Source organism: Aspergillus mulundensis (assembly GCF_003369625.1).
Source record: "Aspergillus mulundensis strain DSM 5745 chromosome Unknown scaffold_8, whole genome shotgun sequence".
In the NCBI taxonomy this organism is placed as follows: Eukaryota; Fungi; Ascomycota; class Eurotiomycetes; order Eurotiales; family Aspergillaceae; genus Aspergillus; species Aspergillus mulundensis.
Genome location: NW_020797896.1, coordinates 950,033 through 971,019, shown reverse-complemented (window position 1 = coordinate 971,019; position 20,987 = coordinate 950,033). Strand labels below are relative to the sequence as shown.

The following is a 20,987-nucleotide window of genomic DNA, read 5'->3' as shown; positions in this document are numbered from 1 at the left end:
TCTGTTAGGTGATCGAAATCCGCCGTCAAGGGGTCTCTAGAGCTATTATCCTGACGGATATACAACATCAAATCGAGCAAGGCCAAGAGCTATTCCACATGCACCACACTTTCCTTTTTTACCCAATCTGGCTCTCTACTCAACCCCTTCGCCTCCGTATTGACAGCCTTTATCCTTGCTGTCTCTGTGATGAGACACTGGTACCCTCTGAACTTCCTCGCTGGCACCCTCGCTGCAAAGATTTCGTCTAACTCCTCCAATGAGCGGCCTTTCATCTCCGGAATGGAGAAGTAGAAAAAGATCACGCTGGCGAGATTCGATCCAGCCCAGATATAGCCATACTTGGCGCCCTATACCGACGTTAGCTGAAACTACCGACGCCTTAGCAAAGCAAAGGCGAGGACGGCTTACCCAGTCCAGATGCTCTGGATTAATGAAATATGGCGTGCAAAAGTTCGTCAACCAAGCCAGCAGATAACCCAAACTTGTCGCTGTGCCAACCGTCCAAGCGCGGAGTCTCGAGCTCACCAGCTCCGTTGCAACAGGGTAACTCGCGGCCCCGACGCAGCCATTATAGAAGAACATGAATAGGGCCGTAAAGGCGACAAGAACTCGTCCCGTTGATAGTGAATTGGGATCGATTGATCCCGCAATCGCGCTGGCCAGCTGGCAGAGTCCGCAGCCTACTGCGCCGATAATGAGGATTGCGCGCCGGCCGACCAGTGACCGGATTGCATAGATGCCAATGTTGCAGCCCAGGAAGCCAAACCAGGTATTCATTATTGAGTACTCAAATGGCTTTGTAATACCGGTTACAGTGAAGAAATATGTCTGATAACCGATTAGGAACCACACGCCTGAGGCGGTTTGGCAGGCTATCATGCTGTAGCAGAGGAGGGTGCGGCGGAGATCGACTCCTGGCAAGTGAAGGTCAGCAGAGGACCCTACCGGAAGCAAGAGACGAAAAGGGAAAGAGGCACCTTGGAACATGTCCAGTGCCGCGACACTGCCCCGCTCCCGTTTCTCTTCTTCGACACCTTGGACCATCTCGGCCCATTCCATCTCCAGGAATGTCGGGGCTATTTCACTGTTATTTTTGTTCTCGGACGTTGATGAGGACTCGGCTCGCAGCGCAGCATAACTCTTCCCTCGCAGCTGTTCAAGCGCCTTCCTTGCGTCCGTTTCCCTCCCTCTCACAAGCAACCACCTCGGACTCTCCGGCACAAAGAACAACGCCACAAACAGGAACGCGGGAACAATATACAGACAGGCGAGCGGGATTCTGTACGAGAGCTTGTCTATCCTCTCTTTGGTCTTGTTGTCAACAGCTGCACCGATGATACTTCCTATGTTGACCCAGTATGCGAACAGGGCCACCATAACGCCGCGCATATGAGCCGGCGACGCTTCGGCTGTATAGATGTTGGAGAATGTTACCAGGAACCCGTTTGCAAACCCCAGCAAAAGACGGCCGACATAGAGTACGCCTGCGGATGGTGCTCCGATCTGGATCCCACAGGCGACTGCGTTTACGATGCACGCGAGCCATAAGGCTTGTTTGCGTCCGAGGTACGAGGAGAATGCACCAGCCACAAGGGATGATACGAATGAGCCGAGGGTTAGAAGGGACGTTATCAGTTGTTGGACGGTGCTCTGCAGGCATATCAGCATTGACCCTGCTTAGATACACCTATAACGGAGTGCGATTAGATGTCAGAACGTGCGACTTACGTCAATAGCGTAACCCCCCTCAGCTGCGGGATCAGGGTACCCAAAGACCTTGAGAAAACCGGGCATGGCCTGCAAGGCTCCGACGGCGGCAAGATCGAGCCCATACTGCAGGTTCGCCATTGAGACTAGACAGCATAGGAAGAGGCATTTGCGGTTTTGCCACAACGTTGTCGAGTTGATGTTGTCTGCCATGATGGCTTCAGAGCTGTCGATAGGACAGAGCCTTGGACGGAGTCGAATAGTTCATAGATAGTATGGGGTTGGTAGGGCAGGGTGCAGGTACTTCTACCTCAGACATCTCCACACCGCCGGCTATCAAGGGATCAGAGAATATGCCGGTGGCTCTGTGAAAGGGTATCCCCACCAGCCTTTGATTCGCAAAGCTGTCAGTGAAGGCTGTGAAATGCAAGGTGCATGACTCAATCAAATGCGCTGCTCCTGCTACGTCCATATTAGCGTCGATCCCCCACAACCCCCGCGCATCCTTCGAGTCTGGGGCTGCGGGGGCTATCAGATTTACCCGCCATAGCCGTGATCTCTCATCCCAAGGAGAGTACGCTATCACTGCAGAACAAAGAAAACATGATGTGGGGCTGCCCCGATGAACAGGAGGACGTATAGAGCGGCCTATTGTCTCTATCTATGGAGATACCCCTCGGGGTTAGCAGCCATTCGGTGGCAGTTTAGCCGAGGCGTGCATGCGGGAAGCCTTTTATATTGACGAAACTCCGGTCACTGGGAAGACAGTCGTGTTCAGAGAGAATTGAAGATGATTGTCGAGACTCTTGAGCAGCTTGCTGCCCTTATCCAAGGCCAGCGCATCCTCAGCCACCCGGCATGGAACAAAACCCTAACCGCTGCTCTGCCTTCGCTGCTCTTCCTTGTCGGCCTAGCCGTCTTAGTAGACTATGGGTATATGCTATACCTGCGTTCTAGAATGGCAAGTCCTTCTTGACTCTCCTAACCAAATCATGATTTCAATCCTAACGTCAATTCAGCCTCCCGGCCCTTTTCCCCTCCCTCTCATTGGCAACACGCACCTCCTCCCATCTAATAAACCCTGGATATACTTCGAACATCTCTCAGAGGAATATGGCAGTCCATTGATAACTTTCTGGACCGGCCGCCGCCCCACAATCTGGCTCAACGACGCTTGGACAGCCCATGAGATCCTCGACAAGCGCGCCGCAATATACTCCTCTCGCCCCCGGATGGTCGTATTCGCCGAGCTCGGGGCTGGCCAGTCCAACATGGTAAACATGTACTACGGAGATCGGTGGCGATTGCATAGAAAGCTTACGCATATTGGGGTGGGACTGCAGCAAGTCCGCAAATACCGGGGGTTCCAGAATGACGAGAGCAAAGTCATCGCACGGGACTTGTTATCGACGCCCAAAGACTATGTCAAGCATTTCGAACGGTATGCGACGAGCGTTGTCTCCATCATTGGGTTTGGGAGGAGGGTCGCCCGCTCAGACGATCCGATCATAACAGAAGTTATTGCTGTGATGCAGAGGGCTGCGGAGTTAAATGTGCCAGGGAAGGAATTTCCGATGCTGATGGAGAGTTTTCCTTGTACGTCTACCTGTTGCTCTTGGTTTCTCCGGCTTGAGAAGTGTTTGTCTGACTGGAATAGGGCTTGCCAAATTCCCCAACGCCATAGCTCCCTATAAAAAGGGACTGGGCAGAAGCGACGGCCGTGGCAGACCCTTCTTCTACGCACTCGCCCAGGAAGCCGCGGACAATCCCACGGCAAAATCAACGCCTGACACAGAATGCTATGCTACAACGCTCTTTACCCACGCGCCAAAGCACAACCTGTCCAAACTCGAGATCTCCTCACTAGCCGGAAACCTCTTCGGCGCCGGAAGTGACACCTCGTCCTCGACGCTCGTGACGTTCGTGCTCGCGTGCGTTGCATTCCCGGAAACCTTGCCGCCTGCGTGGGAGGAACTTGACCGTGTTGTTGGACCGCATCGCAGTCCAGACTTCGAGGATGAAAGGGATCTCCCCTACGTCAAGGCATTTGTGAAAGAGGTCCTGAGGTGGAGGAGCGTTGCTGTTATTGGAGGCCAGCCTCATGCGCCTGTCAAGGATGACATCTATAAGGTGCGCTTGACTCCTTATTCCTGCTTTACCTCGTCCGCCTGCGTCCCTCTAACTCATTACATTACTTCAGGGGTATCACATCCCAGCGCATACCTGGATCCAAGGCAACATCTGGGCGATCCACCACCATAGTCGCGAATTTCCCGAACCGGACCGGTTCAAACTATCACGCTTTCTACCCGACAGTCCTGACGCTAGACCCTTCCCCTCTGAGAAGGGGTATATGACCTTCGGCTGGGGGAGAAGAGTGTGTAGTGGCCAGGGTCTCGCAGAGCAAGGGACGTTCATTACGATTGCACGATTGCTCTGGGGGTTTCGGTTTGAGAAAGCGCTAGACGAGAAAGGGCAAGAAGTCCAGGTTGATATTTTCGATTATACGTATGTATTTTCACCCTTTTTCCGGATGGGAGTTAGTGGTGACTGACTTGGGCCCTGACAGCAACGGCCTCAATATGCGTCCTAGTCCCTTCGAATGCAGGATTACGCCGCGGAGCGAGGAGATCAAGAATTCGATTGAACGGGAGGGGAAACAGGCGCTCTCTGATCTGGAGAGGTATGAGGGAGAGACCAAGTACCGGATGAGCACCTTTTATACAGAGGAGAAGTTCTAAGTGAGGGATGAGGATGGGGCTGTACTGAATGGATGGCTGGCCTACCATCCATCACACTCATTCCTAGCGGTATGCGAACATTACTCTGTCCACGAACATGATCGCCATAGGGGTAAAATGCAAGGACATATAGCAAGAAGGGAGAATGGCTTTGCGCTTGTAGCGTCCCTGGCCTGTAGTTAGGGCTCGGTATTGGGTAGGGTAGGCCTCTGCTCTCGCTCTCGGAAATAAAACGCGGTCTAGCCGACCATCTATACATCCAACAGTGGCTGAAACCGTCCGTCTCTTCCCACCTGGTATCTAGTCTCATTGTCCAGGGCATTTTTAGTAGTTATGCAGGTGGGCGAGTAGACAGGATCAGAGTGTCAGAGTGGTTGCGCCGCGCCAGGATATAGGAGTCTGCCCCGTCCGCCCTTCAACTTAATCTCAGTATCGTCTCTATTCATCGTCACATCTACATAGAGCCTTACCATTACCAGTCAACATGTCCTCGTGTAAACCTCCCATCGTCCCGCAGCACAAAGCTCATCGCCCAACCACCTAACCGAGCACAACACCACCGCGACCGCAATCTCTCTGACTTCGTGAACTCCAGTCCACCACTGGAAAGCTGGGAAGCTGAAAGCTGGAACCCAGATGCGCACACCGTGCGTCAAGCCATCGTGACCGAATGGCCGAATCTCGGGCGGAGCTCTGTCAGAAGGTCAAGACGCCTACCAGGACCCTCGCCCTAAGAGTCGCTGGACCGGGGATTACCTCGCAAGTAGCGCAGCGTTGACTTGAAAGCCATTCTACTGCCACGAAAGACCAAGTCAACGTACACTGCAGTGGCCGTGGCAATCGGCCATGGTTATCGTTTCATTCAACGTCGCGTTTGTCAGTTGCTTAGATGTCGAAGCTCAGCTCTGAGTGTGAACTGGGGAGGTATAGCTTCATTTAGGAAGATCCTCCAGAGGCTGTCAGCTTCAGGATTTTTTGGAACATTTGCCTTGATGTTGCTGCCAGGTACCATCGCATTATCATAAACAAGATACTTGTCCACGATGACCGGGTGGTAGGTTGACAGAAGTCTGTAGTTGCCACACTCTGTCCACAATTCGGTATGCTGAAGTTATTAGATATTGGGCGGCTGATCGAGGATGATACTCGTCGAGATGGTAGGGCTCTCTCCGAGTGTAGTACGCAATATCTGTATCGGTACAAGAAACGGTAATCAGGCTTCCACCGAAGAAGTGAGAAACATGAATAATCTTTTGCATCTTTCCTCAATGATGATGGCTGGCGTCCGGCATCAACAACTCTCCCGAGTTCCTCTTGCATCAAAGCGACACATAAAAGAATCAGAATTGCCTTGTGCGTGAATCCTCGATGATACGCTTCAGCATGAGGGCATCGGCCACAAGAGATTTCCATCTCCAACAGGTGCAGTGTAAATCAAGTGACACTTCCCTTCGAGGGAGGCCCTTGCCGAACAGGCATGATTTCTGCCATTGGCGATTGCTGATGACGCCAGCAGCAAAATTGGCCATAGGAGAACCGGGCAGGCAGTCCGCAGTTCGGATGATCCAATGAATGGAGAGGGCCTTGAGCCGACTGCGAGGAAGAATCTAACCTTTGTTTCTTGTCATGCGTATCTCGTTAATGATCAGGCGGCTCCTGGGAGATGCAACTGAGGCTAAACAGAATCCACTGCTTGAGCGTTGGGGCCGTTCTGACGTGAGATCCCATTGATATGAGAGCTGGGGCCGTTTGTATCCTCATTTCAACTTTTCAAGAACCGCTAGGGAGCTGTTTCTGGCCAGCCAACGGGACTACGACGTAGGCTGCTGACGGGCGATATTGAGAGATGTTTGAAAGCCACTTGTTTCAAGTGATGGTTGTCCGTGAGCAGACATACGTATTATGGCTGTGGCTGCTGCGGCTGGTCAACGAGCCTCCAGGCAAAAGTGCGACTTGCCCATTCATGGGCAGCATCGAATTGTCAGTTAAATCATGGCCGACGACGAGTTGTACGTGGAGATAAATAAAAGCATAGATGTTCATAGCAAGAGCAGTCTGGGTAGTAATGTTATGTTATGGGCGGCAGCCACGCGGGCTCGGCAAAGGAGCCACTTCTGCCTGAATCACAAGGCAATAACTCTAGGCTTTTAGACGCCACGGCGTAATCTCGGCCTTGGCCAATCACCACCAGATGCACTAGCCTGATCGATCTAGACCGCTGCATCATGTAAGCGCAGTCCAGTAATATTGGTAGAATTGCTTTTTCCCAGCTTCCGTGCGCAATGCGGGCGTTCCTGATCGCAGAAGCCTTGCTGCCTGATCCTTGAGGCTTCAACCTGCGCCTGAAGCAAAGCGGCGGCGATCCACCGATCCATTGGGACCCTCCCAGCCCCACCACAGTAGTCGTCACTGACTCTGCACCAACCTCCAGCAAACATCGACGAGGCGGAAGGCTGCAGCTGGTATCTATCTGACAATTTGACGAGAGAAAACTCGGTCAAGGCTCAAGGATACACAATGGCCTAGGACTGTCGCAATCCTTGTCAATGCTAGACGAACTTGGTCCAATCACATGATGGCCGCTCTGATCTGCACTAATGCAGCGTTCGCCAGTTCTTCCAAGGTTACGGACTGCCCAGTGCCCCTTGATGCAGAACGTCTATCTTATCTCCCTCGCTTACAGCTCGGCGCACTGCAGTCATGCTTTTGGCTTATTTGGGCTCCGATGAGGCGAGAGAAGCGAGATGATACTGATTCAATCCACCGAGTGAGTTTCAAGCCTTCAGCCACGGGTGTCTCGGACTCGGGGAGAACAGCGGTGATCTGCCGCGCGTAAATCTGCCACGAGGCAGAGCAGCAGCAAACATCCTGAGATCCCATCCTGTGCAACGCTTATAATACATAGTCTCGCTTGGATGTCAGAGAACTCTTGTCGCAGTCCGTTTTAAAACTCAGCTCAACCGTTTTTCCCCTCTAGCCTAGCATCCCTCCCATGCTCCATTCTGAAAAGCTCAGCAATCGGCGGCACCGGTCGATCTAATCGCGGATCCGGCACCCTTTAACCAAATACGGCGAAGAGAGAGTGAGACACAAGACGCCGTCAAATCAACGTCCGCCGGATTATTCTTCAAAATGCCCTATTGAATAAAGGGGTTGGATGGAACCACACTTACTCCCGTCCGTGACGCGCTACCAGTCCTACGGAGCATCACCGACCGGGCAAACGGAACAGCACTTCAAGAGTGTGTCTTGAGTCGATATGGTACTGCCGTTTATTATTTCCCCTGGTAAGTTGTTAACAAGGAAGAATGTGCCGATATCACTCTCACGGTCTCACCCGCTAAACGGTGAGCCAAGACGGACCCGGTTCGCGGGGAATGTCCACCAACCCTTCTGTCAACCTCGACCGGTCGAGGAAGCCAGAACCTAGCCACGGCTTGCATTGTTGTTCCTAGCGGTGTGACCATCTTTGTTCTTTGGATGCGATTCAACACAAGAGTAGATCTGGGTTGCTATCTATATAGAAGATGATAAACTCGTCTCTAGAGAATATAGGTCGGCTTCTTGTCCCGGTGGGTTCGCACGTTCATATATTTAGCCTACGGCACACTCTCAGATGGAACCTGCACAACTACAAAAATAATATCGAGGCTCTTTAGTCTTATGCTTGAGACATGAACCATCGCGAGACTGGCAACGACTGGCAAATCGGCATCGCTCTCGGGGATATTGGCTGCAGTTCCCTATAGTCAGCTTTGCAGTCGCACAAGAGCACCGGACCCCTCCTGGCATCTGTGTCGCTGGTGCTCCTTTTATGGACTCGTAGCGTAATGATGATGACACATTGCCGAAAGGTACCATTGCTAAACGGACTGCGCTGCCTCAGCTTCGTCTTGGGCTCGCGATATGGGGTCATCATATAGTCTACCTGCGACCAGCTGCGACAAAGTACAGACGCAGCTGGCCTGGATCGACTCGCAAATCGGAGTCAAGACAGACCATCCCGCTAGAGCTGCAACAACAAATCAAGAGCGGGAGTAGTCCCAATCTGGCGATAGGCTGGTCCCCGAGTCAGCGACCCTGGGCAGCGCATATATAGACTTGGCATCCGACACCCTTCCATTGTCCCCCAAACACGATGCGCCACCGGCCAACATGCGTTCCATTCCACTGCTCTGCCGATTCTGCGTTCAGACTCCAGTCCTTTGGCAGGCAAATCCTTTCTGTTCGGTTTAGCATAGCACGGCAGCGGCAGACTCAGTCGGCAGCCTCTGGGATCCCCGGCATCATCACCATTCTTCAGTTCGTTCTCACATCGGGTGGCTCGGCCCACACACTCTCGCTCCCTCGCAGAACCACCAATATCCCATCCCTCCAATCCCTGATTGTTTTGTTCTGGTCACAGTCGTACACGTAGATCTCCCAGCCGTTTGACGAGCAAGGCTTCATAGTTCATACCTTGTTCAGACCCAATACTGGCCGGCTGCCCTAGGGTACATAAGACAGACTACTAGCACTCCCGGCGGGCCCAGCCAGACAGTTGGGACGCTTGACCCGAGTCTCGAGGATCGCAAGGAGAGAATCATCATCCAGTGCAGTGGATGGAGGATCCGTCATATTAACTTATTGGGACTAGGGGCGAGGCCGTGGAGTGGTCGGGATCCTGGACGGCTCTACTGATTCTTCTTCCGCTTCCATTTCCATTTCCACTCCCACTTCTTCTATCTTTCTCTTTCTGCTCTTCTTTCTCTTCCGCTCTGCATCTGCATCATCCTCGGCCTGCCCATCACATTCGCCAGTCTACCACCCAATCCCCGTCAGTTCGTTGGGTAGACTAGAGTGCTAGATAGAGTGTTCTAGTATCAACTGTTGCTGCATTGCACTCGAGACGATCACTGGGTTACTCACATTCTTATTATTATTCTTATCGACTCCCCCCCACGAGAGCCCGTTCCTCTTGTTTGGCTTCCACCGCCGCTAGTCCAATTCCCTACCTACTGTTCACCTTCTAGACTCTCGCCATCCACTTCTTCTTTCCTTCCTCTCTTCTCTCTTTCGACCTCACTTATCCCTCCCTCCCTCCCTCTCCCTCCCACTTCCCTCTCACATATCTCCCCCGTCGCGTCTCCACATTGCCACATCCACATCTCCGTCCCGAGCAGGTGGTTGTTGGAAGTCTAAGGTTGTGATTGTCAACTTGATATCCTCATCTCTTGGTGGGTTGGGTTTCCAATAGCCACCATCGGCATCCCTCCAACGCCCTTGCTGGACTGGACCACCCCGGGGATCTCATCCACCTTCCACTTCTTCCTTCTTCAACCTTCGTGTTTTGAGTACTCCCACCAGTCTCTTCGCGGTGACTTTTATTTTTCTTCTACTCATTACGTTCCTTTTCATTTTCGCTTTCCCTTCCCCCTTGATACTCGGCCCATGCCGTCCACTACCTCCCGGTCCACCCATCGCCCGTGAACTTGCATCTGATGAGGGATCGTCTCCCCGTCACGGCCCGTTGCTGAATTTCTGCATCTCTTGTGCCCCGTCAACCACCAACGCAGCACTGAGGAGCGTCACCCACCGCCTCTCGCTACTTGTCGCGTCTGAGGGCTGGCCATGTCCTCGGATAGGTCACCGCTCCGAAAGTCTCACTTTCGGTCCCAGTCTCAATCGCCGTCTCAGCAACCGCACGTGAGGCCCGACTCTCCCTCCACCAGTGCACCTCCCGCCGCAGGCAGCCGTCGCATGCCTACCCCTGGCCAGTTATCTCGGAGGGGGTCTGTGGATTCTTCCACCCTCCAAGTTCCTGCCGATGTTAATGATTCACTATCGGGGCCGATGACGGCTAGCGCATCCCCCTCTGAAGCTACCGCCACGGAGCCGCCCAGCACATCCGCCACCCCAGCGCCTTACGGCACGCGCTCACGAGGGCGCAATGCTGCTCCCCGGCCCAACTACGCCGAGGACCGTGACCTTGATGTCGACCTGGAGGTTCACAACCCCGCCTCAAAATCTAACAAACGCGGCGGTGCTCCCACTAATCTGACTAACGGCACCAAACCCGAGGGAGAAAAGTCTGGCTCTCGAAAAAGCCTAACGGCCGCCAACGGGTCCAACTCCACGGCTGCCAAAGACGGTATCCCCGGCACATCGTCCTTTCACGCAAAACTAGATGAGCCTGCTCCGTCATCAAATTCTTCACGAAAGCGAAAGCAGCCTGCGAGCTCCACCACCAACGCTACCAACGAGAATGCCCCCAAGAAAGTCTTCACCGCCGCCCCCGGCGTCATTGCAGGTCAAGGTGAATCGAACATGGTCACTTTCGACAATGGGGGTTCCCACTTGAAGAATGGTAAAATCACAGCCGATGATGGCACTACATTTTCAATCAACGGTCAGTTTGCTTTTTCCCCTATTTTTTTTTTTGCTTTTGACTCTTTGTCTTTATTTCCTTTATTTTATTTTCGAGTTCGGCACTGATGCGGCGTAGAACATGTCTATCTGATTTGCGAACCGCCAGGGGAGCCTTATTACTTGGCGCGGATAATGGAGTTTCTCCCAAACAAAAATTCGCCATCTGGCCCGATTGAGGCGCTCCGCGTCAATTGGTACTACAGACCACGTGACATCCAGCGAAACGCTGCTGATACGAGACTGGTCTTCGCCTCGATGCACTCCGACACATGTCCGCTTACGTCGTTACGTGGTAAATGTCAGATCAAACATGCCTCCGAAATTAAAGATCTCGAAGACTACCGAAAAACGCGAGATTGTTTCTGGTACGACAAGATGTTTGACCGGTATATCCACCGCTACTACGAAGTTATTCCTACGAGCAAAGTAATCAATGTCCCCGGAAACGTCAAAAAGGTTCTCGACGAACGGTGGCGATTTGTTCTTGTCGAAGTTGGGAAACGAAAAGAACTGACGAGCGCGGTCAAGACGTGTAAGCGATGCGGTTTATATGCTGCTAAGTATGACTAACACTCGGCGCGTAACGAGAAGCGATTATTGACATGTTTGATTAGCACCGACTCTGTGGATTGTGCTGTATGTCACAACACATATCACATGTACTGCGTCCGACCAGCGTTGACGAAGAAACCGGCTCGAGGGTTCGCCTGGGCTTGCGCCGCCTGTAGCCGAGCGCAGGAGCGGAAACTCGAGGCTCGACACACGCCCATGCTTGGCGACGGAGCCTCAGAAGCACCGGAAGCAGACGAGGAAATGGTTGAAGAGGAGGAAGAAGAACATGCGAACGGCGCCCCCAATGGCACTACAGGCAGTACCCCCGCACCGATCGAGGAAGAAGCGCCTCGACCAGCCACGGAAGAACAGATTGCGCAAGCTAGGATGTGGCCATATCGCTACTTGGGGATCCACTGCCGAGTTGAAGATGCGCTTGATTACGATGACCGCATTTATCCTCGGGCTAGTTCGCGATTGGGACCTCGGCATCAGGCTATCGTGAACCCGTGGCCCGGACGTCCGGTGGAATACGTCAAGCCGGTCGAAATCAAGAAGAAATACATGAAGAGCTCTGGAGGTCGCAGGGACAATAGGCTTACAAAGGAAACTATTGCTGCCATTGAAGCTGCGAAGAAGGAACGGGCTGCTCGACCAACATGGGTACTCGATGAGCCTGCCGGATTCATCCGCCGAGGCGAAGATGAACCAGTCTTAATAGCCGGAAAACAAGTGCGCACTACAGAGACGCTGTTCAAGATGCCTACTGCAGAACAAATGCCCAGCAGAGGAGAAGACGATGGGCCTGGGGCAGATATCAGCCAAGCGGATCGGGAAAAGTTTATCGACGAATACATGGAGCGCGCGAAACAGTTGGCTCCCGATTTAGGTGTTGAGAAGCATTCGACAAATTTTCTCGATAAAGCCTTGGAGCTCCTGTACGCGCAAAGCTTCAACGTTGACGCAGCGCTTGCAAAGTTGAAGCAAGTAAACAAGTACAAGGACCTGAAGGAACCCCATCTGAAGCCCGAGGAGGCCAAGGCTTTCGAGCAAGCAGTCTCAAAGTTCGGATCCGAATGGCGCAACATCACCAAACACGTCGGAACCGTGCCGCATTACCAGATCGTACGGCACTACTACATGTGGAAGAAAACGCCTAGGGGCCGACAAGTTTGGGGCAACTACGGCGGTCGAAAGGGCAAGAAAGAGGCGAAGCGAAACAGCGCCGCCAAGCTCGTGGACGATGTCGCGGACGACCACGATGATTCGGCATTCGATAATGACAAAGCCGCTGAGAAGAAGCGTGGCTTCCAGTGCAAATTCTGCTTGACGCGAACCTCACGACAATGGAGACGCGCCCCCGGAGTACCTCCAGGCACCACAGTTCCCAGCGAGCCTGGGTCGAAAAAGGACAAGGGCCCACAGCTCAACGTTGCCCTTTGCTTGCGTTGTGCTCTTCTGTGGAGGAAGTACGGCATCCAGTGGGAGAACGTGGATGAAGTAGCAAAGAAGATCGGTCAAAGTGGTAACAAATCATGGCGACGTCGCCTCGACGAGGAACTTCTGACCCAACTAATTGCTTCCGAGGAAGCCGGACCTGCTAATATCAGTACCTCCACAGCCGCTACCGCAGCTTCGCTTGGTGTTGCTGTAAACGGGAACTCGCAAGTACAGGTCGATGGCAGGAAGAAGGGCCGAGTTGACAAGGAGAGCACGACGACCTCGGCGGCTACCTCGGTGGAGCCTGTCACGAAGAGAAAGGCCGTGAACGAAAAGGTATCAGAGCCAACGCCAATCGAGCCGGAACCACCCGTGCCCAAGACACTTCCTTGCGCCATTTGCGCCAAGATTGAACCCACAGGGGACCAGTACCTATCATGCAAAGATTGCCGTCTAACCGTCCACCGGAACTGCTACGGAGTCAGTCCCACGCAAAATACTGTCAAATGGCTGTGCGATACGTGCTCAAATGACCGAAGCCCGCTGATTTCCACGTCTTACGAATGCGTCTTGTGTCCTGTGACTTGGACCGAGCATGAGCTGATAGAAGCGCCAAAGACGACGCACAAAAAGAAGACGGAAAGGGACCGCGAAAAGGAGAGGCTTGAACGAGGATTGGTAGCAGGTGCAATCAAACTCTACCGGGAAAAGCAGGAAGCGGTGGGCAAGCCAGTCGGCCCCCGAGAAGCTCTCAAGCGAACCGCCGGCAATAACTGGATTCACGTTGCCTGCGCAGTATGGACGCCTGAAATCAAGTTCAGCAATGCCAAGGAACTCGAGGCTGCCGAGGGGTTCGGGCTGATTCCTGCTGATCGGTACCGCGACATTTGCAAGATTTGCAAGTCCAACAATGGCGCTTGTGTCTCCTGCCACTTCAGCGGTTGCAACGCCCGCTTCCACGTTGGCTGTGCGTTCCAGGCGAGGTACAAGACTGGGTTTGATGTGACGCCGGTGAAGAACTCTAGGAGAGATAGCACAGCGAGCATTCGACTCGGGGATGAAGTTGGTACAGCGACTGCGGCGATTTGGTGCCCTCATCATGCTGTCACAGGAGTCATTCACGAGACCGGTCAAGCAGCGGAAGACGGCCTCAACGCGATCCAGCTGTACGTCCGGACTTATAAGCAAGCGGATCTCAGCATAACGGGAACTGTTCGGAGAGCTGCTTATCTTCAGCAGGCCGTTGCCGCCAATCACAGCACAACGTCTGGAAACCGACGATCGTCTAATGTCAACGGTACCGCTACTCTACCTGTGATGACAAGAGAGAGACCCGCACCTGAAGACAACCCCGATGAGATGGAGATCGACTCGGAGCCTCGTCCTTCGCAGAAAGTTGGCGGCGCGGATGCGAACAGAAAATGCGTCACCTGCTCGACTGATTCTAGTCCCAAATGGTGGGCTATTGAATCTCGTCGGACAGCCGCTAGCCATAGGACGCCGCCAATTAACGGAGTTGCACCGTCAGCAGCGAGTCCCCCTTATCTTTATGGACATTCTCAATCGTCTCTTCCTGTGCTTAACGGCGATTATAATTCTCCAGAGACGATCGGTCCTAAGGAAGTCTCGCAAGTTTATGAGTGCCACAAGTGCCATATCAGGAAACCAAAGGTCCAACCACCGTCTCCGGAACCGCGACCGTCGCCTTATTCGGCCCCACGACCACCACCCGTCCTGCCCACACCTCGACTGGATTATCACGGCCATCCTTATGGCACCTCCCATGGTCATCCACCCCAGCCAGCGGGGATTTCCCGGCCCATTGGTCCGCCTGTTAACACAAGCCCCGAGCGGTTTCCGGGATACGAACGGGAATATGGAAACGGTGTCCCGACCGCTGCATATCGAAGTGGGCCACCACCACCGCCGATGCGCGTCCTGAACGGCTACCAGCCCCCCGTGCCCCCCGTGCCTCCCGCGCCTCCAGCGCCTCACCCTGCTGCGTCGCATTACGCCAGCAGTGCGCACCCCACTGCTGCCCAGCCCTACCCAGTTCACCAAAGCCCATATGCACCGGTTGCTATGTCGCCGCACCCACCAGCAGCGCCAGCAGTCCGTCCGTATGCGCCGTCCGCGTCACCGCCTGATGCCCCGGCAACCATGGTGAGGCACTCCCCGCAGCATTCGCTCAGCGCGTTGAACGGCGGCGCTCCGCCTCGAATGTATTCAGTTGAGCGCGTGATGAGCACAACGCGGTCACCGCCCGTCTCTCAGGCACACATCGACCGCCGGGGTCGAACCCCACCAAATAGGCTGGACGATCCGTTGATGATGAACGGTGGCCGGCAACCGACCACGAACGGGACGAGCGGCAGCTCTGGAGCCAGCGCCAGCCCGTCATTAAAGAACCTCCTTTCCTAGGCTGAGGCCGCATATGTTTGATCCTTTAGAAACCCACCGGGCGTGTATGATATCTTTTCGCATCTCTGTATTCTTTTCTTTCTTTTGTTTTGTCCTCTCTGGTTTCTTTTTTCTGGCATGGGAAAAAGCGGGACTTGGGATATTGCTTAGCATGGTTCTAGAATTTTTATCGTCCGGGCATGAGAAGAGTTCAGGGTACTGATGGCTTTTGTGCATTTTTTTTTCCTTTTTCTGTTTTCCGTGTTGCTTGGTTCTGGCCCGGATGTGCATTTGTATTGGAGTTGAGACATTAGTGATCGGAGACGGCTCCTCTGGTAGAGGTCTACTAAATATAAATTCATATAAATTCTTCAAACAGTTCATGGACTCTGTTTTTTAATCTAGTGAACCGTCAGTCTCTGACAGTGAGGTGATCGAAAGCCGATGGATCGAGGGATCGCCAAGACGGTCCTGGACTAATGTTTTGAGGCAGCCTTGGCTCTTGTTGCGTCAAGGTCAGTGCTCGGTCTCGGTCCCGTCCCGTCTGGTTGCTTCAGCTACGCTGTTCTTCCGATAATTCTGCGTGTACTCGGAGTACATACAGCAACAAGTAGCAGGCAGGGCTATAGATGCGTGGTGACGAATGAGGAAGAAGTGGCGAGAGGCGTCCGCCACATTGCTGCGAGCGAGTCCACAGCCTGTTCTTAACGTCGGTTCCCCAGGTTCAGTGCAAATGATTCAATCACAATCACATCATCCGGGGTTTTGCCACTCAACTTACATGCTTGTACCCCATACTTTGCTCTTGATACTGATATATCTGTATATCCGAATACTTCTGTAAAGTGCATTCGTAGAGTGCATTCGTGAGTGCATTCCGTAGAATCCTTCTGTTACATCATCGCGGCTGGAGGCTTCCAGAATCCGGCTAGAAGAAGTAATTCCAGCCCACTCAGCATTACCCCGGCTTACGTAGTTTACACCGCGGCCGGCTGCGGGAGCGGTAAGTAGCGTAAGATACCGTCACGGAAGTTCTGGAAGGCTGGCAGAAGCTGAAGAAGCGCAGCAGAAGACGATCAATCATTGATTCTTCTGCAGCTGCTGCTATAATCCCACCACCACCCTGGCCTGGTCTGGTCTGGCCTCCTATTCTTCTTCTTGTTATTATTACGACGACTGCTGTCTTATGCTCTTATCCTTGCCCCTTCGCTCTCCTTCCCGTCTCCCTCTCTCTCCCTTGCCTAGTAGACTAGTGACTTGACTGCCTCCCTTTCTTCGTTCTATTTTAATACCATTCATCAGTCGTCGCCAGGTGTCACTCGACCGACCGACTGACTGACTGACTCTGCCATCTCCACACTCATCGTGCAACTTTGTCGACTTTTCTCCCGATCGATCTTCACCCTCTCCATCTCCACCCTCGCCCTCGCCCTTCCTCCCTCGCCCTCCGTCTCGTGGCTTTTTTCTCCGTCTGGACTCTCTGGCCCTATCGCTGGCCCACCATGACGCCCTAGGACTCATCTTTGTCGTTCGACATCGCACTCCCTCCAATCCTACACTGCAGGTACTGTAGCGTTGGTGTTGGTTGACTGTCTGCGACTCGAGGTTCCTTGGCTGGCAGATTATTGATCGGGCGCATTTCGCCCCGTGGGAAGACTCTCACACACCCCAGCAGTCACGCCAGCAATTGCTTCTGACTCCTGCCTCTCCTTTGCCGATTTCTCTTTTTCCTTACTTGTCCTCCTTGATTATCATCCATCAGTGTGAGTGAGACTTGTACCCTGCTCGTCATCCCGAGCCTCGCGCCCACGTCCTGTCCACGCTTCGACTGGTCGACGGTCCACGGGCGGCCTGCAACTGTCTCAGAAAGGGACTTTTGCGTCTGCATCTGCGCCTGTCCTGCGCCGCTCCCCCCTTCGTCTGTAATCCTGGTGGACGACTGCAGCGAACAAACTCATTGTCCATCCTGCGCTTCTGTCGCCTGCAGTTCGTCGCCAATGTTCCCTCGGCTGCTGCTCGTCCACTGCCCCTACCCTACCTACTGCTTGCGCCGCCTGCATGTACCTTCGGACCAAAACCCTAGGCTGGAACAAGTCACTGACGCAATTCAAGACACTCAATAGATTCCTAAAATTGTCGCTTCACTCACTTCGACTGTCCTTCCTTTAGCCGATCATCTCTCCTGTCTCACTTCGCCCTATCTTATCATTACTTCTCGCCCCATCATCATTACGCATTATCACCGTATCCGCCCCGTATCCGCCCGCCGTTCGTTCTGTCTCGCATCGCATAACACCCTGCACGACCTGAAAGTCTCGACCTATGAGGGCGGGTCTAGACCGGGAAGAGTGCCGTTCCTCCTTCTCTTTGTTGGTATATATATTTGCTGTCGAGTGATTTGGCCTGGCTTGCGAGGCCCCGAGCCATGGGCGTCCCGGATCCGGTCGACGTGATGGATCACATCGACTGCGCTGCAATCTACATCGATCCCCGCATCCAGTCAGAGCGATGGGTGTATCAAGGCTCGCCGCCAGAATCGCTGATATTCTCCGACGAACCCGAGTCACTCCGGTCGGATATCGATGTCTTATTGGGTATCTCTCGGCGAAGTATGTCCGCACTGCATGATACCAGGCCTGCATCATCCCAGCACCATGCTAATGCTAATCTGTATGATAGTGTACCTTTGTCAAGCCGGTGCGTCGCTCGTCACGAAACTTGCAGAGTTGAGCGAAAGTCATGGAAATAGCTGTACGCCGATTTTCGCTTTTCTCGACATCGACCTCCACACCGAGGAGCCGCCTTCGTTATCGCGTCGCAGTACCAGCCGTGGTTCTTGGCAGGGCCCTCCGTCTCCTGCACCGCTCCGTCGCGGTTTCACATTCTCGTCGCAAAATGAGGGCTCGTCCGATCTGAGGCTGCTCTCGGGTCTTTCGACCGATATCCAGGTGCACGATGGTCCGAACCTCGTTATTCCCGTCGCTATCCTACGTCCGCCATCGCGAGAACCCACCTCCGCGGGACCTGGTCAGCAACAGCCATACGTTCCTCACCCTCAGCACATTTCGAGATGCTTGGACGCCGGTGCGGTGGATGTTTTGACTGGACCTTTGGATAAGATTCGAATCCAGAGTTTGGTTGTTCATGCGTACCGGACGCGGAAGATTGGCCTCAAGGAACAGTCACGCTTCATGTCGAGGAGGAAACTGCGCAAGCACTCATGGGTCGGCGTTCACGACGAACAGCCGTATTCCTACCTGAGGGAAGCGATGGTGTCAAAACTCATGAAGGGCATCTGCAACCCGGAAGATGTTGTTGAGGAATTACATGACGGGGAGTACTTTGTCAGCGAAGAACGCGAGGACTACGTCAAGCAGCGGCTAGGCCAGTGGGACTTTGAAGCCCATGAGTTCGACGACGACGAACTTGTTTTTGCGGCCCATTCGATGCTTCAGCATGCGTTCACAATACCAGAGCTAGAAGAGTGGAAGTTGACGCCCGGCGAGCTCCGGACATTCCTGCTGGCTTGCCGCGCGTCTTACAACTCGTTTGTCCTCTACCACAATTTCCGACACGCAATCGATGTTTTACAGTCCATTTTCTGCTTTTTGCTGCATATCGGCGCATTGCCTCCCTATCGGTCAATCGGTCATAATGCTGATAAAGACTGTCCGATTGCGAATATGCTCAAACCATTCGATGCCCTTACGTTACTGATATCGGCAATTGGCCACGATGTTGGTCATCCTGGTGTCAACAATTTCTTTCTGGTAAAATTGAACGCGCCTCTGGCTCAGCTGTACAATGACAACTCGGTGCTGGAAGCTTTCCACTGTGCTGCGTTTTCGCAAATTCTGCGTCGCTACTGGCCCGCTGCATTCAAAGACAAGACCTTGCGCAAGTTGCTTATTAGCTCTATCTTGGCGACGGATATGGGCGTTCATCAGAAGTTCATGGAGCGACTGGGAGCCTTGCAGGAAAAGTACTCGGAAAACAACAGGTCCACAGATGGCTGGAAGCCTCAGGATATCGAAATGTACAAGACGTTGGTTTGTGGCTTGCTGATTAAATGTGCGGATATTAGTAACGTCGCGCGTCCGTGGGAAGTTGCTGAGAAATGGACCAAGATCTTGCAAGAGGAGTTTGCCAACCAGGGCGAGATGGAAAAGGAGGTTGGGATGGAGACTGCACTTTTCGGTGGTCCGCCTGAGCTTGGCAATGTGTACAAGCTTGCGACTGGTCAGATGGGATTCATGTCCATCTTTGCGCTCCCGCTCTTCGAAGGCGTCTCGGATATTCTTGCTGGTTTGAGGTTTACCGTTGACCATATCCGACGAAACCACACGCGGTGGCACTACCTCGCGGATCTGGAACGAGGGAAACCTTTCCTAACGGTGGAACCCGCCCCTGACGGCCACGTCTCGCCTCGCTCGCATAGCCCATCAGCAAGCTTCCGGGACCCTCAGGCGACACCGAAGGTGCCGACGGTAACGCCGCCGACACCAGTGACGAGTCACCCAAAACCCACCAAATCGTTCCCGGCAAAGGAGCCCCAGCAGCAACGGATCGACGAAGCAGATGATTACTTCGGTCCTCAAAGATCGGCGCGTACGTCTGTGGATAGCGCATACAACGAGAACCAGATCAGCCCGGTCGTTTCGCCAGATACACCAGGCCCGTCAACGATGGACATCACTGGAGACTCCCGTCCTGTGGACGAGCCGTCCCGGAAATCGTCGTCCGCTGTCCCAGATTCGAGCCCCGTGTCTATTGTCGAGCCTATGCCTACCAAGACACCCATCAGCGGCGACAGTCAATCACCAAGCAGTGCAATCACCTACGACAGCGCTGTTGATGGAGCCGCAGAACGGGCAAACGGAGCAAGGAGCGTATACCGCAATCACGCCAACACCGCCTCTTCAGGCTGCACATCCGCGCCCTCGAACTCGCAGCGTAATAGCTGCACCCGCACCCACAGCATCAGCACCCACAGCAACACGAGGTCCCCCATTTCTCCCTCAACAAACGCAACAAGCGTTCTTTCCGCAGATAGCGACGACCAGGACCACATCTACCACCGCGAGATTCCACGAAGCGACTATGCAGACTGGAACCATCGCAGCCCGCGCGGAGGGTCGCCGAAACACGGCGGCGACCGCGGCTCAGAGAACACGCTCCACTCCGGCCACAGCCAGCTCTTCGATGGCTCGGATAAGAATCATTCGGGCAACGGGAGCTCATCGCATTCCATCGGTACAGGGAGCAGTACGGGCCAGAGCCCGCATTGGGATGAGCTTGGGACGGAACAGCCCACGCGCAAGCTGCCGAAGCGGCGCAGCCGCCTTCGTCTGGCGTTTTGGAAGCGCAAGAACTACCATTCGAATAACCATGAAGTTTCTGGGGAGTCGCGATAACCCGATCACCACTATCCTTAACCCCTTTTATAACATTACCACACTCGTACCTTTTCACCCCGTTTTACCACCACTCAAACACCTTCATCCACTCCACTTGAACTTCAACCATGTTTGTTCTCAGCACTCTCGACCTCATACTTGGACGGTGACATTGACATTACGATCGATTTACTTGCATATACGACGGACTGTACGATTTCACGATCTCAATTGTTGATAGACAAAATCGAGCGAAGCTTGGCTTTTTGCTGTTCAAGCTTGGGCTCTTGAGCCCGTGGCCCCTGCAATCGGCCCAGGGCTACGGATATGGATATGGATT

At 53.6% G+C, this 20,987-nt stretch overlaps 4 protein-coding genes across 4 annotated transcripts; 3 read left to right on the top strand and 1 right to left on the bottom strand.

The window, feature by feature from the left end:
- Window positions 1–89: 89 nt before the first annotated feature.
- On the bottom strand, window positions 90–1,851 carry DSM5745_07706 (uncharacterized protein; the record flags this gene model as incomplete). Its single annotated transcript, XM_026749722.1, has 3 exons — window positions 90–350; window positions 412–1,653; window positions 1,732–1,851. 3 exons carry the CDS (start codon window positions 1,849–1,851, stop codon window positions 90–92), a joined length of 1,623 nt encoding a protein of 540 aa, XP_026601754.1.
- Window positions 1,852–2,702: 851 nt separating this feature from the next.
- DSM5745_07705 (cytochrome P450) lies at window positions 2,703–4,451 on the top strand (the record flags this gene model as incomplete). Its single annotated transcript, XM_026749721.1, has 4 exons — window positions 2,703–3,306; window positions 3,368–3,840; window positions 3,911–4,218; window positions 4,280–4,451. 4 exons carry the CDS (start codon window positions 2,703–2,705, stop codon window positions 4,449–4,451), a joined length of 1,557 nt encoding a protein of 518 aa, XP_026601753.1.
- A 5,610-nt stretch (window positions 4,452–10,061) lies between these two features.
- Window positions 10,062–15,272, top strand: DSM5745_07704 (DNA-binding E3 ubiquitin-protein ligase SNT2; the record flags this gene model as incomplete). Its single annotated transcript, XM_026749720.1, has 3 exons — window positions 10,062–10,839; window positions 10,936–11,419; window positions 11,474–15,272. The coding sequence occupies 3 exons, from the start codon at window positions 10,062–10,064 to the stop codon at window positions 15,270–15,272; spliced, it is 5,061 nt and encodes a 1,686-aa protein (XP_026601752.1).
- Window positions 15,273–17,676: 2,404 nt separating this feature from the next.
- Window positions 17,677–20,665, top strand: pdeB (3',5'-cyclic-nucleotide phosphodiesterase PDE2; the record flags this gene model as incomplete). Its single annotated transcript, XM_026749719.1, has 2 exons — window positions 17,677–17,860; window positions 17,931–20,665. 2 exons carry the CDS (start codon window positions 17,677–17,679, stop codon window positions 20,663–20,665), a joined length of 2,919 nt encoding a protein of 972 aa, XP_026601751.1.
- Window positions 20,666–20,987: the final 322 nt, after the last annotated feature.